The sequence below is a fragment of the Aulonocara sp. 'chitande type north' Nkhata Bay genome, linkage group LG23, assembly GCF_057382095.1.
Source record: "Aulonocara sp. 'chitande type north' Nkhata Bay isolate Kocher_YH1m ecotype deep benthic linkage group LG23, A_spYH_male_GT1.1, whole genome shotgun sequence".
NCBI classification, from domain to species: Eukaryota; Metazoa; Chordata; class Actinopteri; order Cichliformes; family Cichlidae; genus Aulonocara; species Aulonocara sp. 'chitande type north' Nkhata Bay.
Window position 1 is genome coordinate 3,081,180 of NC_141365.1, and position 27,273 is coordinate 3,108,452.

The 27,273-nt window shown below is 43.1% G+C and overlaps 7 protein-coding genes across 7 annotated transcripts; all 7 read right to left on the reverse strand.

Moving 5' to 3' along the window:
- Window positions 1–13: 13 nt before the first annotated feature.
- Window positions 14–1,801, reverse strand: LOC147300869 (uncharacterized). Its single transcript, XM_086282360.1, has one exon. The coding sequence runs from the start codon at window positions 1,799–1,801 to the stop codon at window positions 14–16; it is 1,788 nt and encodes a 595-aa protein (XP_086138486.1).
- A 3,119-nt stretch (window positions 1,802–4,920) lies between these two features.
- LOC147300870 (E3 SUMO-protein ligase ZBED1-like) lies at window positions 4,921–6,661 on the reverse strand. Its single transcript, XM_086282247.1, has 2 exons — window positions 5,589–6,661; window positions 4,921–5,299 (listed from the first exon to the last, which is right to left on the reverse strand). The coding sequence occupies exons 1-2, from the start codon at window positions 6,659–6,661 to the stop codon at window positions 4,921–4,923; spliced, it is 1,452 nt and encodes a 483-aa protein (XP_086138373.1).
- Window positions 6,662–8,317: 1,656 nt separating this feature from the next.
- On the reverse strand, window positions 8,318–10,105 carry LOC147300871 (uncharacterized). The gene has a single exon (XM_086282359.1). It carries the CDS (start codon window positions 10,103–10,105, stop codon window positions 8,318–8,320), a length of 1,788 nt encoding a protein of 595 aa, XP_086138485.1.
- Window positions 10,106–13,223: 3,118 nt separating this feature from the next.
- LOC147300872 (E3 SUMO-protein ligase ZBED1-like) lies at window positions 13,224–14,950 on the reverse strand. Its single transcript, XM_086282249.1, has 2 exons — window positions 13,878–14,950; window positions 13,224–13,602 (listed from the first exon to the last, which is right to left on the reverse strand). The coding sequence occupies exons 1-2, from the start codon at window positions 14,948–14,950 to the stop codon at window positions 13,224–13,226; spliced, it is 1,452 nt and encodes a 483-aa protein (XP_086138375.1).
- A 1,652-nt stretch (window positions 14,951–16,602) lies between these two features.
- On the reverse strand, window positions 16,603–18,390 carry LOC147300873 (uncharacterized). Its single transcript, XM_086282358.1, has one exon. The coding sequence runs from the start codon at window positions 18,388–18,390 to the stop codon at window positions 16,603–16,605; it is 1,788 nt and encodes a 595-aa protein (XP_086138484.1).
- A 3,118-nt stretch (window positions 18,391–21,508) lies between these two features.
- Window positions 21,509–23,235, reverse strand: LOC147300874 (E3 SUMO-protein ligase ZBED1-like). Its single transcript, XM_086282250.1, has 2 exons — window positions 22,163–23,235; window positions 21,509–21,887 (listed from the first exon to the last, which is right to left on the reverse strand). Exons 1-2 carry the CDS (start codon window positions 23,233–23,235, stop codon window positions 21,509–21,511), a joined length of 1,452 nt encoding a protein of 483 aa, XP_086138376.1.
- Window positions 23,236–24,896: 1,661 nt separating this feature from the next.
- LOC147300875 (uncharacterized) lies at window positions 24,897–26,684 on the reverse strand. The gene has a single exon (XM_086282365.1). It carries the CDS (start codon window positions 26,682–26,684, stop codon window positions 24,897–24,899), a length of 1,788 nt encoding a protein of 595 aa, XP_086138491.1.
- Between the last annotated feature and the right edge of the window lie 589 nt (window positions 26,685–27,273).

A 27,273-nucleotide genomic window follows, 5' to 3' on the forward strand; every position in this document is an offset into this window, starting at 1 on the left:
TAGCAGTTAATTTTTAACAATCAACTGGTGGTAATCCATCATCAGAATTGAGGAAAGGTGGTGTTGATGGAGACTCTACAGGAGGATTCACTGGGGAAGCCATACCTGCACTTCTGCCAGGGTGTCTTGGACGTACCTGAATAAATGTAGTTTTCCCTGGAAGTGGACGAGGATTAATCTGAGACGGAGTCTCCTCAGAACATCTCCCCATCATGCTTCTATGGTCCAACGATGCCAGCTTTTGTCCTTTCTGTTTTTCTAATTTAAGCTGGAGTTGAGCGTCTTTCACTCTAGATTTTAGATGACCTATCTCTTTTTCTTCATTGGCAGCCTTTTGGATAATCTGGTTCACTGGTCCAATGAGCTCCTCTCTTTGTCGGAATAAAGCGTACTCGGAAGACTTTACCATGTCATTGTACTGCTTTTTAAATGATTCCAGCTCCCGTGTTTTAGCTAGTAAAGCTGCATCTAGATCCTTGCATCTGATACGTAGACAGTTCAGCTGTTTTTCAAGAAACTCCGTTGTTCCAACAAAGGGGGTGCCTTCCACTCCGTCTACGTATTTCTTTTTCAAGTAGTGGAACATATCCCTAAATTCCACCTTTTCTTTTCCTCTCAAGTGACCTTCATGTGGAAATGCCTTTTCAAAGGACAAAACGCACTGGCACAATTCCTCTTGGAAGTAGCGCTCTTTCTTCTCCAGCCAATTCACTTTGGATATAAATCTTTCCCGTTGCTTTTTTGTGGAGCGCAGTTTCTCTTCCAGCGCCACCTTTTCAGCCAGTGCCTGATTGTGTGCCGCTTTTACTTTGTGCCGGTCCACTGCTGTCTTTCTGTGGTTTTCCTGCTCTGTGCTTAGGGCCTTTTTGACGTCTTCAATTTTCTTTTTCAAAGAATCAACTTCGTCTTCAAGCATAGCCTTCATTTTCTTTTCCAAGGCCAGAGCTCTAATATTACTCTGGCATTTCTGCTTGATCGCCATATTCTGGGCCTTTTGGTCGTCTATCACTTTGCCCATTTGACCTTTCTCCTCTGTTAATTCTTTCATGTTTTTAACCATAAATTCATTTTCGTCTTGTAACTGTGTATTATGCCACAAAACACCGTCAATCCAACACTGCGAGGATTGACGTTCTTCCTCGCGTTCCTTAACCGCATTGACGGTCACACCTCTACTATTTTTTACTGCCGTCTGCAGCTTTTCTATTTTGGAGTCATACATGTTGATCACCTCTTCTAACTTCCTGTCTGCAGCATTTGCTTTGTTTTCCAGTTTTTTAGTATTTTCCTGGTAAAACTGCTGCATCTTATTTTTTTCCTCTTTGTGGCGTTTCAATAATAATTCAACAACTTGGCTGTTGTGAAATTGCTGACGTGCCACCTTTTCTTTCTCTGTTTCCAGCAGTCCTTGCAGGACTTGGACTTCGTCCTCGTGTTTTTCTTTAAGCTCAGCCAGAGTTTTCTCCGTCTCTGCGCGGAACTTTACCAGAGCTTCGTGGTCATCTTTTATCGAGTCCAACCTGTCTGCGATGTTTGTCCTGTCATCCAAGACCGAACCCAGCAGCTTATTATTCTGCAAAAGTTCATTGTTTTCTTTTGTTAGATCCTCGATCCGTTTCTTATTGACTGTATGCAGGTTTTTGAAGTAGTCAAGCTCAGTTTTGAGCTTTTCAACCTCGTCGATCATTGGCTGCAGTCTTTGCTCGAACTGTCTGGCATATGTTTCTTTTTCTTTTTCACTTTTTTTAACCATTGTTTTCGAGAAATTAACATTTCTGTCTTTGTTAGCTTTCGAACTCATTTCTGCTTTTTTATGTGCTGTATCACTCCAACAAAACGATAGCTTAATGAATTCCCTTTGACAGCTGTCCTCTATTTATAGACTTGAACATCAAAGGATGAAAGGACTGTCACTATGACATCACCACGTTCTGTGACGTAACAGGGCTTTGGAGCGTGATGTCACGGGGGTGGGCGTGGAAAGGATTTTGGGGGTCTAAACAAAGCGTGTCTTTTTTTTTTAAACTTTATTTAACAAACAATGAGTATACAACATACGAACAGATGAAGTATACAACAGAACATGAACACAAAAAGCCAAGGGTGAAAGAAAAAGGTAACAATTATAAGAATACACGCAAAAATTCACATACATATATTGTTGTGAGAGCCTTTTTGTTGGTGCAGTCTGATATTGATTGTATGTGCATGTGCACATCCTTAAAATAATGACAGAAATATGGTGTTTTGTTAGTAAACTTACATTTATGGATAAAAAATTTAGCTAAAAGTATTAAGAAATTTATCATAAAAAACATTTCTCATACTTCTTGGGGAACTTAAAGAAACAGAATAAAACATTTTCCCATCGTAAAGAAAACTCCCTTAAAATATGGACAATAACAAAGCTGCTAAATTCCTTCCAGAATCTCTGTGTAAAAGAACAGTACCAAAAAAGATGTGTCACCGTTTCTGGATGATCCCCACAGAAAGTACAATTAGTATTTATGTCCCTTTTAAATTTGACCATGTAGTGACTGGCTGGATAACATGTATGTCGAATTTTAAAAGAGACTTCTTTCACCTTATTTACAATCAAATATTTATGGGGGACCATCCAGACTGTCTTCCGCTTGATATCTGGAACACTGATTGGAAAATTATATAGTGCAATAAAGTCGTTGTAAGTAAGTAGTTGTCCCTCTTTACTAACCAGCTGAGCCACCAATAGGATCCCATTTTGGAGCCAAGTTTCCAGGAAAAGTGATTTATTTTTCTATAAAATATCTCTGTTGTTCCAGATAAGGTATTTGTGAGGTGAGAAGTTGTGTTTATAAATGAGGGTCCACGCTAAGAGGACCTGCTTATGGAAGGATGAAAGCTTTACAGGGACTTTCTCAACATTGTAATTACAATTTCAAATAAAAGTAAAGCCACCAAAACGAGAGAAAATGTGGTATGGTATAAAGTTCCAGATAGAGGTAGGGTTTTAAGAAAATGTTTGGCCCAATTAATTTTGAAAGTGTTATTTAAAGTAGAAAAGTCTAAGACGTTAAGCCCACCTGATTCGTACTTATTCATCACAACAGTTTTTCTAATATAGTGCGTACGGTTTTTCCATATAAAATTAAAGAGCATACGGTCAATATCTTTACTACTTTTCTTATCCAGATGTAAGGAGAGAGCAGCATATGTTCATCGGGATATCCCTTCAGCTTTAGTAATTAACACTCTACCTTTCAAAGACAAGTCCCTTGTTCCAAGATGGCGCCGCCGCGTATGGATGCCCCGGTGCTTCAGTGCGTTACTTCTGTTTTGTTTTTGTGCATAACTTCTGTGTCTGGGCACTCCTCTGGATATTCTTACACTAGAGAAGAGCTTCTTAACTACAGGACTACAACACCTGTGGATTTACTTCCAATATTTGTCGCATCTGCGGCAGATTTACTGCAGACTCTGATCAGGAAAGTGAGACGCCGAAAGCGAGGAAAGCGAGCCGGCGCACTCGTGCGTCTGAGGAGACGCGGACTGCGAACTGCTCTTCCTGGGATCTTCCTTTCCAACGTACGCTCACTCAGGAATGAGATGGACGAGCTGGCCCTGATGAGAAGCATGAACAGAGACGTTGCCTCCTCCTGTGTCTTGTGTTTTACGGAGTCGTGGCTCTGTGAGGACATCCCGGACAGCGCGCTCAAGCTGGAGGGCTTTCATCTGCTGCGCGCGGACCGGCAGGCCTCTCTCTCTGGTAAGACCACAGGTGGACGTGTCTGCTTCTACATTAATAGTGGCTGGTGCACAGATGTAACAGTGATTGCTCAGCACTGCTCTTCCTCTCTGGAATACCTTTTTATTCACTGCAAACCGTTTTATTCTCCGCGGGAGTTTGCTTCATTCATCTTGGCCGCTGTTTACATCCCGCCAGATGCGGATGCGCAGGCAGCTCAGTGCGCACTCGCGGAGCAGATACTGCACATGGAGCGGACATTCCCGGACTCTCTCATCATTGCTCTTGGGGACTTTTACAACACCCCCCTCCTCACCCCACACAAAAGAGGATTTCACACCACCTCCTCCCACCACAACCCTTCATATTCATGAAGCAGATGCGAGGAAGCAGTTTAAGAGTCTGAATGCTCGGAAAGCTCCCGGCCCAGACGGTGTGTCTCGTCTACTGGACGCAGCCGGAGGGTTCACTTGGTTGTTTGCTCTCAATAGAAGCTGAGCGCGTCTCCGTGTCTGTGCTGGTAAACGATACTGAGTCCCAGTGCTCAGTAAACTGTACACCTGACCGTTATTCTCCCACTGAATCCGGTGTGTCCACGGTCCAACACGTGCTCAACACGATGGTGCTGACCGGTGCCCAAACACACCAGAACACCAAATAAGTAAAATAACACAAACACGAACTTCTCCATGGCTCGTCGGGATGGCAACTGCTCCAAAAGTGACACATGAAATAGGCTGACATTTGAGTTTGACACGGGAGGTGAGGGGGTGTTTTGAATATGCTTGACTCCGTCACGAGGTTGCGCACAGCATCACCGGCAAGGGGGCTTGGTTTGAGAGGTTTTTGGCATCTGTGATGTGATTTACAACCATCCACCCATGTACAGCAAGAAGCCGCACTCACAACCGTGGGCATCAGCAAGTTGGTGAAATTTAAACAAAACAAAACAGCATTCCATCTGAAACTCTCTTATTGTACCCAAAATACAAATTTTAGTGATTACATGTGGCTTCATTAATTATGTTCAAACGGATGAATACATAACGCAAGTAATAACTTTATGATCAGTCAGTGAATGAAGGAGCTCAAGAGTGCAAATATAGTTGCAATAAAGTGACAAATATGCCCTTTTATGTCAAACAAAGACCGAAATAAGTGGCATCAGTGTGAGGATGAGAATGAGCAATCCAACCTCACACTGCAGATATCAGGGCAAAGCACAGTGGGGGGGTTGCAGTCTTCTTGGCTGGACCTTCTTCTGCAGTGTGTGATCTTCTAGGAGAGTCTTCATGCAGCATGCCTGCCAGTGTGGTCCACACTGCTTCTCTGTCAGTCTTGGGCACACTGCGTAGGTCTTTAAAACGTGGGTCCAGTGCAGTTGCGATCTGGAGCCATGCATAGTTGGTATGTTCCTGGCGGGAAGCAAGGTCTTCCTTAAACTTCTCTTTAAACCTCACCACATATGCAGGGTCCTCATCAGTTACTTCCATGACACGGCGCAGGTGGCAGAAGGCTGGTAGAACTACAGAGCAGGAGACGTAGGCCTCTCCTCCCAGCAGTTCAGTCACATATCTGCAGTGGAATACACACACACACACACACACACACACACACACACACACACACACACACACACACACACACACACACACACACACACACACACACACACACAGAGAGAGAGAGAGAGAGATAAGACAGCAAATTTAAAAAAGCTTTTTAATACTAGGTAATATTAATAAAATATTTGATTTCATTTATTTTTTAAATAAGACATTTTCATAATAACAAAACTGATTTAAGATGTATGTTTGATACATTTAATCTAAACCTACAATTATGGTCACAATGACAGGCTCACCTGCAGGGCTCTAGAAGTGTCTCCAGTCTCTGGAGTTTGTCCCACTCTGGAGGCGTCAGGAGGACAAGTTTATGCTTTTGTTTATCCAGAGTCGCGGTTACTGCAGTTTGGTTGCGGATCAAGCGCTTCACCATCTCCAGCGTGGAGTTCCAGCGCGTAGGCACGTCCTGGGCCAACGGCTCCTGCTTGCGCCCCAGTGACACCTGCTCTGCGTTCAGCTCTGCTGTGTTTGCTGGGCTGTGCTTAAAATGGCCAACAATTTTGCGGCATTTGGCCAGCGCAGTGACAAAGCCACTGTCTGCGAGACTCACTGTGATGCATCTCTGTAGAATGTGCGCGGTACACGGCATGTGATTGAATGGCATGATGCGAGCCGCGGCGATCATATTGCGCGCACTGTCCGTGCCTACTGTTGTCACCTTCTCCTCAATTCTCCACCTGCGAGCAACAGTCTGGAACTGCTCTGCACAAGCCTCCGCAAAGTGCCGCTCTTCCGTTTTCATTATAGTCAGCGCAAAGGATGTCAGACCCCAGGCTTCAGTGATTAAATGCGCAGTAACTCCCAGGTAATTGTCATTACTCAATGATGTCCAGTGGTCTCCTGTCAGAGCCACGCATTCTGTGTGAACTAAAGCCTCTTCTTTTTTCTTTTTCTCCGTTTCATACAGTTCGTGGATTCGAATTGTTATTGTGCTTCTCGCTGGGGGCTTGTAGGACGCGTCCTGAGATGCAACCTTTAAAACATCCGCAAAGCCCTTGTCCTCCACAATGCTTAGCGGTCTGCAGTCCTTTGCTATCCATTTGGCTATATTGTCGGTCAGTTTGTCCAAAGAAGACTTACCGAGTGGCCTGCGTTCACTAAGAGTGGTCTGACGCAGGCCGGGTGAAGCTGCTGCCCCGACAAACGCGTGTTTGGCATTAAGGTGGTATTTTAAGGTCGAATTTGAACGGTGAAATTGAAACTCTTTACTACAGTGAGTGCAAATTACAACGCGTTTGTTTATTGTCCCATCTATGTTCTTCTTGTATTTAAATTCCCCATCCAGAAGGCCATCCGCTTCCTGCTTCTCCATTTTCAGTGGCGCGGTAAACAAATCAAGTGGAATTATGGGAGCGACTTATCTGCGTGTTGCGCTAAATAGTTAAATATTCTAACGTAATTAATTCCAAAATTTAATTATCGCAATTAACGCGTTAATTTCGACAGCTATAAATATAATATAATATAATATAATATAATATAATATAATATATCATGTTGCTATTTAATGTTTTTTGTTCGTGTTGCAGCTGCTCTGTGAGCCAAGCTTTCGTTGTCTAAATTCAATGGCAATATATCTCTGCACCACACGATGGCGATAGATTCTCACAGACAGTCTGTGCTCTGCTTCCGCCACCAGTCATCTTTAAATCTTTTTTTTAATTCAATGAAACCTTTATTTAACTGTCCATCTCGCGGCATTACTTAAAAAAAATCATATTTAAATACAAAGAAGATTAAATACATGAACGACAGTAAATTGATAAAATAAGAGCAAATAAATATATTTACAAATGATAGCAACATCAATGGAATAAAAGCATGAACAGCAGCAGAAGGAGAAAGAGGCCTGTATCTACATTATTACTCTGGCAGCTCTCAGTCTCCATACAGACAGGACACGTTGCAGCGTAATTGCAGACAGGTGCGTGGGCCTGAGCTCCGCCCAGGCAGAATGACGAGTGGAAGAAAGCAGCAACACAATAAACATATGTAGCCTTGCGGAGCCGGCCGGGCAGACACCGAGACAGAGTGCAACGATTTTATACGTGACAACACACACAAAAAAACACACACAACAAAAATCAGAATGTGTTTGTGATTTGGATTTTTATTTAAAGGTGAAACCTTTTTTCTTTTCTTGTTTTGCCAGATTAGACATTTTGATTCATTTCATTTAGTTTTTTTGTTTTACTTTGATGCTATAATAGATGTTTTTAAAATGTAGTCATATTTAATACTATATTGCAGGGGTGCCCAATCCCGGTCCTCGAGAGCTACCGTCCTGCAGCTTTTAGATGCATCCCTACTCCAACACAGCTGAATCAAATGGTTTGATTACCTCTTCAGCATGGCATCGTGTTTGGCAAAGGCCTGATAACAAGCCATTCATTTGATTCAGCTGTGTTGGAGTAGGGATGCATCTAAAAGCTGCAGGATAGTAGCTCTCGAGGACTGGGATTGGGCAGCCCTGCTATATTGCATCATGGCAAAACAACAGTCTCCTCAAGCTGCTTTATACTGTAAGGTAAAAACACTACAGTAAAAGCCAGAAAACCCCAACAATCCAATGATCCCCTTTGAGCAAGCACTGGGCGACAGTGGGGAGGAAAAACTCCCTTTAGGAAGAAACCTCCGGCAGAACCAGGCTCAAGAAGGGGCGGCCATCTGCTGCGACCGGTTGGGGGTGGGTGGGCAATCTCAGTCCACGAGGGCCGGTGTCCCTGCAGGTTTTAGATGTGTCCTCGAACCAACACAGCTGATTTAAACGGCTAAATTAGCTCCTCAACATGTCCTGAAGTTCTCCAGAGGCCTGGTAACGAACTAATCATGTGATTCAGGTGTGTTGAGCCAAGGTGAGATCTAAAACCTGCAGGGACACCGGCCCTCGTGGACTGAGAATGCCCACCCATGATATAGGGAGACAAGATGAAGTATACTTCTAATGGCCTATTTTAGCAGTTAATTTTTAACAATCAACTGGTGGTAATCCATCATCAGAATTGAGGAAAGGTGGTGTTGATGGAGACTCTACAGGAGGATTCACTGGGGAAGCCATACCTGCACTTCTGCCAGGGTGTCTTGGACGTACCTGAATAAATGTAGTTTTCCCTGGAAGTGGACGAGGATTAATCTGAGACGGAGTCTCCTCAGAACATCTCCCCATCATGCTTCTATGGTCCAACGATGCCAGCTTTTGTCCTTTCTGTTTTTCTAATTTAAGCTGGAGTTGAGCGTCTTTCACTCTAGATTTTAGATGACCTATCTCTTTTTCTTCATTGGCAGCCTTTTGGATAATCTGGTTCACTGGTCCAATGAGCTCCTCTCTTTGTCGGAATAAAGCGTACTCGGAAGACTTTACCATGTCATTGTACTGCTTTTTAAATGATTCCAGCTCCCGTGTTTTAGCTAGTAAAGCTGCATCTAGATCCTTGCATCTGATACGTAGACAGTTCAGCTGTTTTTCAAGAAACTCCGTTGTTCCAACAAAGGGGGTGCCTTCCACTCCGTCTACGTATTTCTTTTTCAAGTAGTGGAACATATCCCTAAATTCCACCTTTTCTTTTCCTCTCAAGTGACCTTCATGTGGAAATGCCTTTTCAAAGGACAAAACGCACTGGCACAATTCCTCTTGGAAGTAGCGCTCTTTCTTCTCCAGCCAATTCACTTTGGATATAAATCTTTCCCGTTGCTTTTTTGTGGAGCGCAGTTTCTCTTCCAGCGCCACCTTTTCAGCCAGTGCCTGATTGTGTGCCGCTTTTACTTTGTGCCGGTCCACTGCTGTCTTTCTGTGGTTTTCCTGCTCTGTGCTTAGGGCCTTTTTGACGTCTTCAATTTTCTTTTTCAAAGAATCAACTTCGTCTTCAAGCATAGCCTTCATTTTCTTTTCCAAGGCCAGAGCTCTAATATTACTCTGGCATTTCTGCTTGATCGCCATATTCTGGGCCTTTTGGTCGTCTATCACTTTGCCCATTTGACCTTTCTCCTCTGTTAATTCTTTCATGTTTTTAACCATAAATTCATTTTCGTCTTGTAACTGTGTATTATGCCACAAAACACCGTCAATCCAACACTGCGAGGATTGACGTTCTTCCTCGCGTTCCTTAACCGCATTGACGGTCACACCTCTACTATTTTTTACTGCCGTCTGCAGCTTTTCTATTTTGGAGTCATACATGTTGATCACCTCTTCTAACTTCCTGTCTGCAGCATTTGCTTTGTTTTCCAGTTTTTTAGTATTTTCCTGGTAAAACTGCTGCATCTTATTTTTTTCCTCTTTGTGGCGTTTCAATAATAATTCAACAACTTGGCTGTTGTGAAATTGCTGACGTGCCACCTTTTCTTTCTCTGTTTCCAGCAGTCCTTGCAGGACTTGGACTTCGTCCTCGTGTTTTTCTTTAAGCTCAGCCAGAGTTTTCTCCGTCTCTGCGCGGAACTTTACCAGAGCTTCGTGGTCATCTTTTATCGAGTCCAACCTGTCTGCGATGTTTGTCCTGTCATCCAAGACCGAACCCAGCAGCTTATTATTCTGCAAAAGTTCATTGTTTTCTTTTGTTAGATCCTCGATCCGTTTCTTATTGACTGTATGCAGGTTTTTGAAGTAGTCAAGCTCAGTTTTGAGCTTTTCAACCTCGTCGATCATTGGCTGCAGTCTTTGCTCGAACTGTCTGGCATATGTTTCTTTTTCTTTTTCACTTTTTTTAACCATTGTTTTCGAGAAATTAACATTTCTGTCTTTGTTAGCTTTCGAACTCATTTCTGCTTTTTTATGTGCTGTATCACTCCAACAAAACGATAGCTTAATGAATTCCCTTTGACAGCTGTCCTCTATTTATAGACTTGAACATCAAAGGATGAAAGGACTGTCACTATGACATCACCACGTTCTGTGACGTAACAGGGCTTTGGAGCGTGATGTCACGGGGGTGGGCGTGGAAAGGATTTTGGGGGTCTAAACAAAGCGTGTCTTTTTTTTAAAACTTTATTTAACAAACAATGAGTATACAACATACGAACAGATGAAGTATACAACAGAACATGAACACAAAAAGCCAAGGGTGAAAGAAAAAGGTAACAATTATAAGAATACACGCAAAAATTCACATACATATATTGTTGTGAGAGCCTTTTTGTTGGTGCAGTCTGATATTGATTGTATGTGCATGTGCACATCCTTAAAATAATGACAGAAATATGGTGTTTTGTTAGTAAACTTACATTTATGGATAAAAAATTTAGCTAAAAGTATTAAGAAATTTATCATAAAAAACATTTCTCATACTTCTTGGGGAACTTAAAGAAACAGAATAAAACATTTTCCCATCGTAAAGAAAACTCCCTTAAAATATGGACAATAACAAAGCTGCTAAATTCCTTCCAGAATCTCTGTGTAAAAGAACAGTACCAAAAAAGATGTGTCACCGTTTCTGGATGATCCCCACAGAAAGTACAATTAGTATTTATGTCCCTTTTAAATTTGACCATGTAGTGACTGGCTGGATAACATGTATGTCGAATTTTAAAAGAGACTTCTTTCACCTTATTTACAATCAAATATTTATGGGGGACCATCCAGACTGTCTTCCGCTTGATATCTGGAACACTGATTGGAAAATTATATAGTGCAATAAAGTCGTTGTAAGTAAGTAGTTGTCCCTCTTTACTAACCAGCTGAGCCACCAATAGGATCCCATTTTGGAGCCAAGTTTCCAGGAAAAGTGATTTATTTTTCTATAAAATATCTCTGTTGTTCCAGATAAGGTATTTGTGAGGTGAGAAGTTGTGTTTATAAATGAGGGTCCACGCTAAGAGGACCTGCTTATGGAAGGATGAAAGCTTTACAGGGACTTTCTCAACATTGTAATTACAATTTCAAATAAAAGTAAAGCCACCAAAACGAGAGAAAATGTGGTATGGTATAAAGTTCCAGATAGAGGTAGGGTTTTAAGAAAATGTTTGGCCCAATTAATTTTGAAAGTGTTATTTAAAGTAGAAAAGTCTAAGACGTTAAGCCCACCTGATTCGTACTTATTCATCACAACAGTTTTTCTAATATAGTGCGTACGGTTTTTCCATATAAAATTAAAGAGCATACGGTCAATATCTTTACTACTTTTCTTATCCAGATGTAAGGAGAGAGCAGCATATGTTCATCGGGATATCCCTTCAGCTTTAGTAATTAACACTCTACCTTTCAAAGACAAGTCCCTTGTTCCAAGATGGCGCCGCCGCGTATGGATGCCCCGGTGCTTCAGTGCGTTACTTCTGTTTTGTTTTTGTGCATAACTTCTGTGTCTGGGCACTCCTCTGGATATTCTTACACTAGAGAAGAGCTTCTTAACTACAGGACTACAACACCTGTGGATTTACTTCCAATATTTGTCGCATCTGCGGCAGATTTACTGCAGACTCTGATCAGGAAAGTGAGACGCCGAAAGCGAGGAAAGCGAGCCGGCGCACTCGTGCGTCTGAGGAGACGCGGACTGCGAACTGCTCTTCCTGGGATCTTCCTTTCCAACGTACGCTCACTCAGGAATGAGATGGACGAGCTGGCCCTGATGAGAAGCATGAACAGAGACGTTGCCTCCTCCTGTGTCTTGTGTTTTACGGAGTCGTGGCTCTGTGAGGACATCCCGGACAGCGCGCTCAAGCTGGAGGGCTTTCATCTGCTGCGCGCGGACCGGCAGGCCTCTCTCTCTGGTAAGACCACAGGTGGACGTGTCTGCTTCTACATTAATAGTGGCTGGTGCACAGATGTAACAGTGATTGCTCAGCACTGCTCTTCCTCTCTGGAATACCTTTTTATTCACTGCAAACCGTTTTATTCTCCGCGGGAGTTTGCTTCATTCATCTTGGCCGCTGTTTACATCCCGCCAGATGCGGATGCGCAGGCAGCTCAGTGCGCACTCGCGGAGCAGATACTGCACATGGAGCGGACATTCCCGGACTCTCTCATCATTGCTCTTGGGGACTTTTACAACACCCCCCTCCTCACCCCACACAAAAGAGGATTTCACACCACCTCCTCCCACCACAACCCTTCATATTCATGAAGCAGATGCGAGGAAGCAGTTTAAGAGTCTGAATGCTCGGAAAGCTCCCGGCCCAGACGGTGTGTCTCGTCTACTGGACGCAGCCGGAGGGTTCACTTGGTTGTTTGCTCTCAATAGAAGCTGAGCGCGTCTCCGTGTCTGTGCTGGTAAACGATACTGAGTCCCAGTGCTCAGTAAACTGTACACCTGACCGTTATTCTCCCACTGAATCCGGTGTGTCCACGGTCCAACACGTGCTCAACACGATGGTGCTGACCGGTGCCCAAACACACCAGAACACCAAATAAGTAAAATAACACAAACACGAACTTCTCCATGGCTCGTCGGGATGGCAACTGCTCCAAAAGTGACACATGAAATAGGCTGACATTTGAGTTTGACACGGGAGGTGAGGGGGTGTTTTGAATATGCTTGACTCCGTCACGAGGTTGCGCACAGCATCACCGGCAAGGGGGCTTGGTTTGAGAGGTTTTTGGCATCTGTGATGTGATTTACAACCATCCACCCATGTACAGCAAGAAGCCGCACTCACAACCGTGGGCATCAGCAAGTTGGTGAAATTTAAACAAAACAAAACAGCATTCCATCTGAAACTCTCTTATTGTACCCAAAATACAAATTTTAGTGATTACATGTGGCTTCATTAATTATGTTCAAACGGATGAATACATAACGCAAGTAATAACTTTATGATCAGTCAGTGAATGAAGGAGCTCAAGAGTGCAAATATAGTTGCAATAAAGTGACAAATATGCCCTTTTATGTCAAACAAAGACCGAAATAAGTGGCATCAGTGTGAGGATGAGAATGAGCGATCCAACCTCACACTGCAGATATCAGGGCAAAGCACAGTGGGGGGGTTGCAGTCTTCTTGGCTGGACCTTCTTCTGCAGTGTGTGATCTTCTAGGAGAGTCTTCATGCAGCATGCCTGCCAGTGTGGTCCACACTGCTTCTCTGTCAGTCTTGGGCACACTGCGTAGGTCTTTAAAACGTGGGTCCAGTGCAGTTGCGATCTGGAGCCATGCATAGTTGGTATGTTCCTGGCGGGAAGCAAGGTCTTCCTTAAACTTCTCTTTAAACCTCACCACATATGCAGGGTCCTCATCAGTTACTTCCATGACACGGCGCAGGTGGCAGAAGGCTGGTAGAACTACAGAGCAGGAGACGTAGGCCTCTCCTCCCAGCAGTTCAGTCACATATCTGCAGTGGAATACACACACACACACACACACACACACACACACACACACACACACACACACACACACACACACACACACACACACACACACAGAGAGAGAGAGAGATAAGACAGCAAATTTAAAAAAGCTTTTTAATACTAGGTAATATTAATAAAATATTTGATTTCATTTATTTTTTAAATAAGACATTTTCATAATAACAAAACTGATTTAAGATGTATGTTTGATACATTTAATCTAAACCTACAATTATGGTCACAATGACAGGCTCACCTGCAGGGCTCTAGAAGTGTCTCCAGTCTCTGGAGTTTGTCCCACTCTGGAGGCGTCAGGAGGACAAGTTTATGCTTTTGTTTATCCAGAGTCGCGGTTACTGCAGTTTGGTTGCGGATCAAGCGCTTCACCATCTCCAGCGTGGAGTTCCAGCGCGTAGGCACGTCCTGGGCCAACGGCTCCTGCTTGCGCCCCAGTGACACCTGCTCTGCGTTCAGCTCTGCTGTGTTTGCTGGGCTGTGCTTAAAATGGCCAACAATTTTGCGGCATTTGGCCAGCGCAGTGACAAAGCCACTGTCTGCGAGACTCACTGTGATGCATCTCTGTAGAATGTGCGCGGTACACGGCATGTGATTGAATGGCATGATGCGAGCCGCGGCGATCATATTGCGCGCACTGTCCGTGCCTACTGTTGTCACCTTCTCCTCAATTCTCCACCTGCGAGCAACAGTCTGGAACTGCTCTGCACAAGCCTCCGCAAAGTGCCGCTCTTCCGTTTTCATTATAGTCAGCGCAAAGGATGTCAGACCCCAGGCTTCAGTGATTAAATGCGCAGTAACTCCCAGGTAATTGTCATTACTCAATGATGTCCAGTGGTCTCCTGTCAGAGCCACGCATTCTGTGTGAACTAAAGCCTCTTCTTTTTTCTTTTTCTCCGTTTCATACAGTTCGTGGATTCGAATTGTTATTGTGCTTCTCGCTGGGGGCTTGTAGGACGCGTCCTGAGATGCAACCTTTAAAACATCCGCAAAGCCCTTGTCCTCCACAATGCTTAGCGGTCTGCAGTCCTTTGCTATCCATTTGGCTATATTGTCGGTCAGTTTGTCCAAAGAAGACTTACCGAGTGGCCTGCGTTCACTAAGAGTGGTCTGACGCAGGCCGGGTGAAGCTGCTGCCCCGACAAACGCGTGTTTGGCATTAAGGTGGTATTTTAAGGTCGAATTTGAACGGTGAAATTGAAACTCTTTACTACAGTGAGTGCAAATTACAACGCGTTTGTTTATTGTCCCATCTATGTTCTTCTTGTATTTAAATTCCCCATCCAGAAGGCCATCCGCTTCCTGCTTCTCCATTTTCAGTGGCGCGGTAAACAAATCAAGTGGAATTATGGGAGCGACTTATCTGCGTGTTGCGCTAAATAGTTAAATATTCTAACGTAATTAATTCCAAAATTTAATTATCGCAATTAACGCGTTAATTTCGACAGCTATAAATATAATATAATATAATATAATATAATATAATATATCATGTTGCTATTTAATGTTTTTTGTTCGTGTTGCAGCTGCTCTGTGAGCCAAGCTTTCGTTGTCTAAATTCAATGGCAATATATCTCTGCACCACACGATGGCGATAGATTCTCACAGACAGTCTGTGCTCTGCTTCCGCCACCAGTCATCTTTAAATCTTTTTTTTAATTCAATGAAACCTTTATTTAACTGTCCATCTCGCGGCATTACTTAAAAAAAAATCATATTTAAATACAAAGAAGATTAAATACATGAACGACAGTAAATTGATAAAATAAGAGCAAATAAATATATTTACAAATGATAGCAACATCAATGGAATAAAAGCATGAACAGCAGCAGAAGGAGAAAGAGGCCTGTATCTACATTATTACTCTGGCAGCTCTCAGTCTCCATACAGACAGGACACGTTGCAGCGTAATTGCAGACAGGTGCGTGGGCCTGAGCTCCGCCCAGGCAGAATGACGAGTGGAAGAAAGCAGCAACACAATAAACATATGTAGCCTTGCGGAGCCGGCCGGGCAGACACCGAGACAGAGTGCAACGATTTTATACGTGACAACACACACAAAAAAACACACACAACAAAAATCAGAATGTTTTTGTGATTTGGATTTTTATTTAAAGGTGAAACCTTTTTTCTTTTCTTGTTTTGCCAGATTAGACATTTTGATTCATTTCATTTAGTTTTTTTGTTTTACTTTGATGCTATAATAGATGTTTTTAAAATGTAGTCATATTTAATACTATATTGCAGGGGTGCCCAATCCCGGTCCTCGAGAGCTACCGTCCTGCAGCTTTTAGATGCATCCCTACTCCAACACAGCTGAATCAAATGGTTTGATTACCTCTTCAGCATGGCATCGTGTTTGGCAAAGGCCTGATAACAAGCCATTCATTTGATTCAGCTGTGTTGGAGTAGGGATGCATCTAAAAGCTGCAGGATAGTAGCTCTCGAGGACTGGGATTGGGCAGCCCTGCTATATTGCATCATGGCAAAACAACAGTCTCCTCAAGCTGCTTTATACTGTAAGGTAAAAACACTACAGTAAAAGCCAGAAAACCCCAACAATCCAATGATCCCCTTTGAGCAAGCACTGGGCGACAGTGGGGAGGAAAAACTCCCTTTAGGAAGAAACCTCCGGCAGAACCAGGCTCAAGAAGGGGCGGCCATCTGCTGCGACCGGTTGGGGGTGGGTGGGCAATCTCAGTCCACGAGGGCCGGTGTCCCTGCAGGTTTTAGATGTGTCCTCGAACCAACACAGCTGATTTAAACGGCTAAATTAGCTCCTCAACATGTCCTGAAGTTCTCCAGAGGCCTGGTAACGAACTAATCATGTGATTCAGGTGTGTTGAGCCAAGGTGAGATCTAAAACCTGCAGGGACACCGGCCCTCGTGGACTGAGAATGCCCACCCATGATATAGGGAGACAAGATGAAGTATACTTCTAATGGCCTATTTTAGCAGTTAATTTTTAACAATCAACTGGTGGTAATCCATCATCAGAATTGAGGAAAGGTGGTGTTGATGGAGACTCTACAGGAGGATTCACTGGGGAAGCCATACCTGCACTTCTGCCAGGGTGTCTTGGACGTACCTGAATAAATGTAGTTTTCCCTGGAAGTGGACGAGGATTAATCTGAGACGGAGTCTCCTCAGAACATCTCCCCATCATGCTTCTATGGTCCAACGATGCCAGCTTTTGTCCTTTCTGTTTTTCTAATTTAAGCTGGAGTTGAGCGTCTTTCACTCTAGATTTTAGATGACCTATCTCTTTTTCTTCATTGGCAGCCTTTTGGATAATCTGGTTCACTGGTCCAATGAGCTCCTCTCTTTGTCGGAATAAAGCGTACTCGGAAGACTTTACCATGTCATTGTACTGCTTTTTAAATGATTCCAGCTCCCGTGTTTTAGCTAGTAAAGCTGCATCTAGATCCTTGCATCTGATACGTAGACAGTTCAGCTGTTTTTCAAGAAACTCCGTTGTTCCAACAAAGGGGGTGCCTTCCACTCCGTCTACGTATTTCTTTTTCAAGTAGTGGAACATATCCCTAAATTCCACCTTTTCTTTTCCTCTCAAGTGACCTTCATGTGGAAATGCCTTTTCAAAGGACAAAACGCACTGGCACAATTCCTCTTGGAAGTAGCGCTCTTTCTTCTCCAGCCAATTCACTTTGGATATAAATCTTTCCCGTTGCTTTTTTGTGGAGCGCAGTTTCTCTTCCAGCGCCACCTTTTCAGCCAGTGCCTGATTGTGTGCCGCTTTTACTTTGTGCCGGTCCACTGCTGTCTTTCTGTGGTTTTCCTGCTCTGTGCTTAGGGCCTTTTTGACGTCTTCAATTTTCTTTTTCAAAGAATCAACTTCGTCTTCAAGCATAGCCTTCATTTTCTTTTCCAAGGCCAGAGCTCTAATATTACTCTGGCATTTCTGCTTGATCGCCATATTCTGGGCCTTTTGGTCGTCTATCACTTTGCCCATTTGACCTTTCTCCTCTGTTAATTCTTTCATGTTTTTAACCATAAATTCATTTTCGTCTTGTAACTGTGTATTATGCCACAAAACACCGTCAATCCAACACTGCGAGGATTGACGTTCTTCCTCGCGTTCCTTAACCGCATTGACGGTCACACCTCTACTATTTTTTACTGCCGTCTGCAGCTTTTCTATTTTGGAGTCATACATGTTGATCACCTCTTCTAACTTCCTGTCTGCAGCATTTGCTTTGTTTTCCAGTTTTTTAGTATTTTCCTGGTAAAACTGCTGCATCTTATTTTTTTCCTCTTTGTGGCGTTTCAATAATAATTCAACAACTTGGCTGTTGTGAAATTGCTGACGTGCCACCTTTTCTTTCTCTGTTTCCAGCAGTCCTTGCAGGACTTGGACTTCGTCCTCGTGTTTTTCTTTAAGCTCAGCCAGAGTTTTCTCCGTCTCTGCGCGGAACTTTACCAGAGCTTCGTGGTCATCTTTTATCGAGTCCAACCTGTCTGCGATGTTTGTCCTGTCATCCAAGACCGAACCCAGCAGCTTATTATTCTGCAAAAGTTCATTGTTTTCTTTTGTTAGATCCTCGATCCGTTTCTTATTGACTGTATGCAGGTTTTTGAAGTAGTCAAGCTCAGTTTTGAGCTTTTCAACCTCGTCGATCATTGGCTGCAGTCTTTGCTCGAACTGTCTGGCATATGTTTCTTTTTCTTTTTCACTTTTTTTAACCATTGTTTTCGAGAAATTAACATTTCTGTCTTTGTTAGCTTTCGAACTCATTTCTGCTTTTTTATGTGCTGTATCACTCCAACAAAACGATAGCTTAATGAATTCCCTTTGACAGCTGTCCTCTATTTATAGACTTGAACATCAAAGGATGAAAGGACTGTCACTATGACATCACCACGTTCTGTGACGTAACAGGGCTTTGGAGCGTGATGTCACGGGGGTGGGCGTGGAAAGGATTTTGGGGGTCTAAACAAAGCGTGTCTTTTTTTTAAAACTTTATTTAACAAACAATGAGTATACAACATACGAACAGATGAAGTATACAACAGAACATGAACACAAAAAGCCAAGGGTGAAAGAAAAAGGTAACAATTATAAGAATACACGCAAAAATTCACATACATATATTGTTGTGAGAGCCTTTTTGTTGGTGCAGTCTGATATTGATTGTATGTGCATGTGCACATCCTTAAAATAATGACAGAAATATGGTGTTTTGTTAGTAAACTTACATTTATGGATAAAAAATTTAGCTAAAAGTATTAAGAAATTTATCATAAAAAACATTTCTCATACTTCTTGGGGAACTTAAAGAAACAGAATAAAACATTTTCCCATCGTAAAGAAAACTCCCTTAAAATATGGACAATAACAAAGCTGCTAAATTCCTTCCAGAATCTCTGTGTAAAAGAACAGTACCAAAAAAGATGTGTCACCGTTTCTGGATGATCCCCACAGAAAGTACAATTAGTATTTATGTCCCTTTTAAATTTGACCATGTAGTGACTGGCTGGATAACATGTATGTCGAATTTTAAAAGAGACTTCTTTCACCTTATTTACAATCAAATATTTATGGGGGACCATCCAGACTGTCTTCCGCTTGATATCTGGAACACTGATTGGAAAATTATATAGTGCAATAAAGTCGTTGTAAGTAAGTAGTTGTCCCTCTTTACTAACCAGCTGAGCCACCAATAGGATCCCATTTTGGAGCCAAGTTTCCAGGAAAAGTGATTTATTTTTCTATAAAATATCTCTGTTGTTCCAGATAAGGTATTTGTGAGGTGAGAAGTTGTGTTTATAAATGAGGGTCCACGCTAAGAGGACCTGCTTATGGAAGGATGAAAGCTTTACAGGGACTTTCTCAACATTGTAATTACAATTTCAAATAAAAGTAAAGCCACCAAAACGAGAGAAAATGTGGTATGGTATAAAGTTCCAGATAGAGGTAGGGTTTTAAGAAAATGTTTGGCCCAATTAATTTTGAAAGTGTTATTTAAAGTAGAAAAGTCTAAGACGTTAAGCCCACCTGATTCGTACTTATTCATCACAACAGTTTTTCTAATATAGTGCGTACGGTTTTTCCATATAAAATTAAAGAGCATACGGTCAATATCTTTACTACTTTTCTTATCCAGATGTAAGGAGAGAGCAGCATATGTTCATCGGGATATCCCTTCAGCTTTAGTAATTAACACTCTACCTTTCAAAGACAAGTCCCTTGTTCCAAGATGGCGCCGCCGCGTATGGATGCCCCGGTGCTTCAGTGCGTTACTTCTGTTTTGTTTTTGTGCATAACTTCTGTGTCTGGGCACTCCTCTGGATATTCTTACACTAGAGAAGAGCTTCTTAACTACAGGACTACAACACCTGTGGATTTACTTCCAATATTTGTCGCATCTGCGGCAGATTTACTGCAGACTCTGATCAGGAAAGTGAGACGCCGAAAGCGAGGAAAGCGAGCCGGCGCACTCGTGCGTCTGAGGAGACGCGGACTGCGAACTGCTCTTCCTGGGATCTTCCTTTCCAACGTACGCTCACTCAGGAATGAGATGGACGAGCTGGCCCTGATGAGAAGCATGAACAGAGACGTTGCCTCCTCCTGTGTCTTGTGTTTTACGGAGTCGTGGCTCTGTGAGGACATCCCGGACAGCGCGCTCAAGCTGGAGGGCTTTCATCTGCTGCGCGCGGACCGGCAGGCCTCTCTCTCTGGTAAGACCACAGGTGGACGTGTCTGCTTCTACATTAATAGTGGCTGGTGCACAGATGTAACAGTGATTGCTCAGCACTGCTCTTCCTCTCTGGAATACCTTTTTATTCACTGCAAACCGTTTTATTCTCCGCGGGAGTTTGCTTCATTCATCTTGGCCGCTGTTTACATCCCGCCAGATGCGGATGCGCAGGCAGCTCAGTGCGCACTCGCGGAGCAGATACTGCACATGGAGCGGACATTCCCGGACTCTCTCATCATTGCTCTTGGGGACTTTTACAACACCCCCCTCCTCACCCCACACAAAAGAGGATTTCACACCACCTCCTCCCACCACAACCCTTCATATTCATGAAGCAGATGCGAGGAAGCAGTTTAAGAGTCTGAATGCTCGGAAAGCTCCCGGCCCAGACGGTGTGTCTCGTCTACTGGACGCAGCCGGAGGGTTCACTTGGTTGTTTGCTCTCAATAGAAGCTGAGCGCGTCTCCGTGTCTGTGCTGGTAAACGATACTGAGTCCCAGTGCTCAGTAAACTGTACACCTGACCGTTATTCTCCCACTGAATCCGGTGTGTCCACGGTCCAACACGTGCTCAACACGATGGTGCTGACCGGTGCCCAAACACACCAGAACACCAAATAAGTAAAATAACACAAACACGAACTTCTCCATGGCTCGTCGGGATGGCAACTGCTCCAAAAGTGACACATGAAATAGGCTGACATTTGAGTTTGACACGGGAGGTGAGGGGGTGTTTTGAATATGCTTGACTCCGTCACGAGGTTGCGCACAGCATCACCGGCAAGGGGGCTTGGTTTGAGAGGTTTTTGGCATCTGTGATGTGATTTACAACCATCCACCCATGTACAGCAAGAAGCCGCACTCACAACCGTGGGCATCAGCAAGTTGGTGAAATTTAAACAAAACAAAACAGCATTCCATCTGAAACTCTCTTATTGTACCCAAAATACAAATTTTAGTGATTACATGTGGCTTCATTAATTATGTTCAAACGGATGAATACATAACGCAAGTAATAACTTTATGATCAGTCAGTGAATGAAGGAGCTCAAGAGTGCAAATATAGTTGCAATAAAGTGACAAATATGCCCTTTTATGTCAAACAAAGACCGAAATAAGTGGCATCAGTGTGAGGATGAGAATGAGCGATCCAACCTCACACTGCAGATATCAGGGCAAAGCACAGTGGGGGGGTTGCAGTCTTCTTGGCTGGACCTTCTTCTGCAGTGTGTGATCTTCTAGGAGAGTCTTCATGCAGCATGCCTGCCAGTGTGGTCCACACTGCTTCTCTGTCAGTCTTGGGCACACTGCGTAGGTCTTTAAAACGTGGGTCCAGTGCAGTTGCGATCTGGAGCCATGCATAGTTGGTATGTTCCTGGCGGGAAGCAAGGTCTTCCTTAAACTTCTCTTTAAACCTCACCACATATGCAGGGTCCTCATCAGTTACTTCCATGACACGGCGCAGGTGGCAGAAGGCTGGTAGAACTACAGAGCAGGAGACGTAGGCCTCTCCTCCCAGCAGTTCAGTCACATATCTGCAGTGGAATACACACACACACACACACACACACACACACACACACACACACACACACACACACACACACACACACACACACACACACACAGAGAGAGAGAGAGATAAGACAGCAAATTTAAAAAAGCTTTTTAATACTAGGTAATATTAATAAAATATTTGATTTCATTTATTTTTTAAATAAGACATTTTCATAATAACAAAACTGATTTAAGATGTATGTTTGATACATTTAATCTAAACCTACAATTATGGTCACAATGACAGGCTCACCTGCAGGGCTCTAGAAGTGTCTCCAGTCTCTGGAGTTTGTCCCACTCTGGAGGCGTCAGGAGGACAAGTTTATGCTTTTGTTTATCCAGAGTCGCGGTTACTGCAGTTTGGTTGCGGATCAAGCGCTTCACCATCTCCAGCGTGGAGTTCCAGCGCGTAGGCACGTCCTGGGCCAACGGCTCCTGCTTGCGCCCCAGTGACACCTGCTCTGCGTTCAGCTCTGCTGTGTTTGCTGGGCTGTGCTTAAAATGGCCAACAATTTTGCGGCATTTGGCCAGCGCAGTGACAAAGCCACTGTCTGCGAGACTCACTGTGATGCATCTCTGTAGAATGTGCGCGGTACACGGCATGTGATTGAATGGCATGATGCGAGCCGCGGCGATCATATTGCGCGCACTGTCCGTGCCTACTGTTGTCACCTTCTCCTCAATTCTCCACCTGCGAGCAACAGTCTGGAACTGCTCTGCACAAGCCTCCGCAAAGTGCCGCTCTTCCGTTTTCATTATAGTCAGCGCAAAGGATGTCAGACCCCAGGCTTCAGTGATTAAATGCGCAGTAACTCCCAGGTAATTGTCATTACTCAATGATGTCCAGTGGTCTCCTGTCAGAGCCACGCATTCTGTGTGAACTAAAGCCTCTTCTTTTTTCTTTTTCTCCGTTTCATACAGTTCGTGGATTCGAATTGTTATTGTGCTTCTCGCTGGGGGCTTGTAGGACGCGTCCTGAGATGCAACCTTTAAAACATCCGCAAAGCCCTTGTCCTCCACAATGCTTAGCGGTCTGCAGTCCTTTGCTATCCATTTGGCTATATTGTCGGTCAGTTTGTCCAAAGAAGACTTACCGAGTGGCCTGCGTTCACTAAGAGTGGTCTGACGCAGGCCGGGTGAAGCTGCTGCCCCGACAAACGCGTGTTTGGCATTAAGGTGGTATTTTAAGGTCGAATTTGAACGGTGAAATTGAAACTCTTTACTACAGTGAGTGCAAATTACAACGCGTTTGTTTATTGTCCCATCTATGTTCTTCTTGTATTTAAATTCCCCATCCAGAAGGCCATCCGCTTCCTGCTTCTCCATTTTCAGTGGCGCGGTAAACAAATCAAGTGGAATTATGGGAGCGACTTATCTGCGTGTTGCGCTAAATAGTTAAATATTCTAACGTAATTAATTCCAAAATTTAATTATCGCAATTAACGCGTTAATTTCGACAGCTATAAATATAATATAATATAATATAATATAATATAATATAATATAATATATCATGTTGCTATTTAATGTTTTTTGTTCGTGTTGCAGCTGCTCTGTGAGCCAAGCTTTCGTTGTCTAAATTCAATGGCAATATATCTCTGCACCACACGATGGCGATAGATTCTCACAGACAGTCTGTGCTCTGCTTCCGCCACCAGTCATCTTTAAATTTTTTTTTTAATTCAATGAAACCTTTATTTAACTGTCCATCTCGCGGCATTACTTAAAAAAAATCATATTTAAATACAAAGAAGATTAAATACATGAACGACAGTAAATTGATAAAATAAGAGCAAATAAATATATTTACAAATGATAGCAACATCAATGGAATAAAAGCATGAACAGCAGCAGAAGGAGAAAGAGGCCTGTATCTACATTATTACTCTGGCAGCTCTCAGTCTCCATACAGACAGGACACGTTGCAGCGTAATTGCAGACAGGTGCGTGGGCCTGAGCTCCGCCCAGGCAGAATGACGAGTGGAAGAAAGCAGCAACACAATAAACATATGTAGCCTTGCGGAGCCGGCCGGGCAGACACCGAGACAGAGTGCAACGATTTTATACGTGACAACACACACAAAAAAACACACACAACAAAAATCAGAATGTGTTTGTGATTTGGATTTTTATTTAAAGGTGAAACCTTTTTTCTTTTCTTGTTTTGCCAGATTAGACATTTTGATTCATTTCATTTAGTTTTTTTGTTTTACTTTGATGCTATAATAGATGTTTTTAAAATGTAGTCATATTTAATACTATATTGCAGGGGTGCCCAATCCCGGTCCTCGAGAGCTACCGTCCTGCAGCTTTTAGATGCATCCCTACTCCAACACAGCTGAATCAAATGGTTTGATTACCTCTTCAGCATGGCATCGTGTTTGGCAAAGGCCTGATAACAAGCCATTCATTTGATTCAGCTGTGTTGGAGTAGGGATGCATCTAAAAGCTGCAGGATAGTAGCTCTCGAGGACTGGGATTGGGCAGCCCTGCTATATTGCATCATGGCAAAACAACAGTCTCCTCAAGCTGCTTTATACTGTAAGGTAAAAACACTACAGTAAAAGCCAGAAAACCCCAACAATCCAATGATCCCCTTTGAGCAAGCACTGGGCGACAGTGGGGAGGAAAAACTCCCTTTAGGAAGAAACCTCCGGCAGAACCAGGCTCAAGAAGGGGCGGCCATCTGCTGCGACCGGTTGGGGGTGGGTGGGCAATCTCAGTCCACGAGGGCCGGTGTCCCTGCAGGTTTTAGATGTGTCCTCGAACCAACACAGCTGATTTAAACGGCTAAATTAGCTCCTCAACATGTCCTGAAGTTCTCCAGAGGCCTGGTAACGAACTAATCATGTGATTCAGGTGTGTTGAGCCAAGGTGAGATCTAAAACCTGCAGGGACACCGGCCCTCGTGGACTGAGAATGCCCACCCATGATATAGGGAGACAAGATGAAGTATACTTCTAATGGCCTATTTTAGCAGTTAATTTTTAACAATCAACTGGTGGTAATCCATCATCAGAATTGAGGAAAGGTGGTGTTGATGGAGACTCTACAGGAGGATTCACTGGGGAAGCCATACCTGCACTTCTGCCAGGGTGTCTTGGACGTACCTGAATAAATGTAGTTTTCCCTGGAAGTGGACGAGGATTAATCTGAGACGGAGTCTCCTCAGAACATCTCCCCATCATGCTTCTATGGTCCAACGATGCCAGCTTTTGTCCTTTCTGTTTTTCTAATTTAAGCTGGAGTTGAGCGTCTTTCACTCTAGATTTTAGATGACCTATCTCTTTTTCTTCATTGGCAGCCTTTTGGATAATCTGGTTCACTGGTCCAATGAGCTCCTCTCTTTGTCGGAATAAAGCGTACTCGGAAGACTTTACCATGTCATTGTACTGCTTTTTAAATGATTCCAGCTCCCGTGTTTTAGCTAGTAAAGCTGCATCTAGATCCTTGCATCTGATACGTAGACAGTTCAGCTGTTTTTCAAGAAACTCCGTTGTTCCAACAAAGGGGGTGCCTTCCACTCCGTCTACGTATTTCTTTTTCAAGTAGTGGAACATATCCCTAAATTCCACCTTTTCTTTTCCTCTCAAGTGACCTTCATGTGGAAATGCCTTTTCAAAGGACAAAACGCACTGGCACAATTCCTCTTGGAAGTAGCGCTCTTTCTTCTCCAGCCAATTCACTTTGGATATAAATCTTTCCCGTTGCTTTTTTGTGGAGCGCAGTTTCTCTTCCAGCGCCACCTTTTCAGCCAGTGCCTGATTGTGTGCCGCTTTTACTTTGTGCCGGTCCACTGCTGTCTTTCTGTGGTTTTCCTGCTCTGTGCTTAGGGCCTTTTTGACGTCTTCAATTTTCTTTTTCAAAGAATCAACTTCGTCTTCAAGCATAGCCTTCATTTTCTTTTCCAAGGCCAGAGCTCTAATATTACTCTGGCATTTCTGCTTGATCGCCATATTCTGGGCCTTTTGGTCGTCTATCACTTTGCCCATTTGACCTTTCTCCTCTGTTAATTCTTTCATGTTTTTAACCATAAATTCATTTTCGTCTTGTAACTGTGTATTATGCCACAAAACACCGTCAATCCAACACTGCGAGGATTGACGTTCTTCCTCGCGTTCCTTAACCGCATTGACGGTCACACCTCTACTATTTTTTACTGCCGTCTGCAGCTTTTCTATTTTGGAGTCATACATGTTGATCACCTCTTCTAACTTCCTGTCTGCAGCATTTGCTTTGTTTTCCAGTTTTTTAGTATTTTCCTGGTAAAACTGCTGCATCTTATTTTTTTCCTCTTTGTGGCGTTTCAATAATAATTCAACAACTTGGCTGTTGTGAAATTGCTGACGTGCCACCTTTTCTTTCTCTGTTTCCAGCAGTCCTTGCAGGACTTGGACTTCGTCCTCGTGTTTTTCTTTAAGCTCAGCCAGAGTTTTCTCCGTCTCTGCGCGGAACTTTACCAGAGCTTCGTGGTCATCTTTTATCGAGTCCAACCTGTCTGCGATGTTTGTCCTGTCATCCAAGACCGAACCCAGCAGCTTATTATTCTGCAAAAGTTCATTGTTTTCTTTTGTTAGATCCTCGATCCGTTTCTTATTGACTGTATGCAGGTTTTTGAAGTAGTCAAGCTCAGTTTTGAGCTTTTCAACCTCGTCGATCATTGGCTGCAGTCTTTGCTCGAACTGTCTGGCATATGTTTCTTTTTCTTTTTCACTTTTTTTAACCATTGTTTTCGAGAAATTAACATTTCTGTCTTTGTTAGCTTTCGAACTCATTTCTGCTTTTTTATGTGCTGTATCACTCCAACAAAACGATAGCTTAATGAATTCCCTTTGACAGCTGTCCTCTATTTATAGACTTGAACATCAAAGGATGAAAGGACTGTCACTATGACATCACCACGTTCTGTGACGTAACAGGGCTTTGGAGCGTGATGTCACGGGGGTGGGCGTGGAAAGGATTTTGGGGGTCTAAACAAAGCGTGTCTTTTTTTTAAAACTTTATTTAACAAACAATGAGTATACAACATACGAACAGATGAAGTATACAACAGAACATGAACACAAAAAGCCAAGGGTGAAAGAAAAAGGTAACAATTATAAGAATACACGCAAAAATTCACATACATATATTGTTGTGAGAGCCTTTTTGTTGGTGCAGTCTGATATTGATTGTATGTGCATGTGCACATCCTTAAAATAATGACAGAAATATGGTGTTTTGTTAGTAAACTTACATTTATGGATAAAAAATTTAGCTAAAAGTATTAAGAAATTTATCATAAAAAACATTTCTCATACTTCTTGGGGAACTTAAAGAAACAGAATAAAACATTTTCCCATCGTAAAGAAAACTCCCTTAAAA

Excerpts from the sequence above, each read along its gene's own strand:
- LOC147300869 (XM_086282360.1), bottom strand. The coding sequence starts at position 1,801 with ATGAGTTCGAAAGCTAACAAAGACAGAAATGTTAATTTCTCGAAAACA.
- LOC147300870 (XM_086282247.1), bottom strand. The coding sequence starts at position 6,661 with ATGGAGAAGCAGGAAGCGGATGGCCTTCTGGATGGGGAATTTAAATAC. Across the intron at positions 5,300-5,588 it reads ACACTTCTAGAGCCCTGCAG|ATATGTGACTGAACTGCTGG; the intron begins GTGAGCCTGTCA and ends ATTCCACTGCAG.
- LOC147300871 (XM_086282359.1), bottom strand. The coding sequence starts at position 10,105 with ATGAGTTCGAAAGCTAACAAAGACAGAAATGTTAATTTCTCGAAAACA.
- LOC147300872 (XM_086282249.1), bottom strand. The coding sequence starts at position 14,950 with ATGGAGAAGCAGGAAGCGGATGGCCTTCTGGATGGGGAATTTAAATAC. Across the intron at positions 13,603-13,877 it reads ACACTTCTAGAGCCCTGCAG|ATATGTGACTGAACTGCTGG; the intron begins GTGAGCCTGTCA and ends ATTCCACTGCAG.
- LOC147300873 (XM_086282358.1), bottom strand. The coding sequence starts at position 18,390 with ATGAGTTCGAAAGCTAACAAAGACAGAAATGTTAATTTCTCGAAAACA.
- LOC147300874 (XM_086282250.1), bottom strand. The coding sequence starts at position 23,235 with ATGGAGAAGCAGGAAGCGGATGGCCTTCTGGATGGGGAATTTAAATAC. Across the intron at positions 21,888-22,162 it reads ACACTTCTAGAGCCCTGCAG|ATATGTGACTGAACTGCTGG; the intron begins GTGAGCCTGTCA and ends ATTCCACTGCAG.
- LOC147300875 (XM_086282365.1), bottom strand. The coding sequence starts at position 26,684 with ATGAGTTCGAAAGCTAACAAAGACAGAAATGTTAATTTCTCGAAAACA.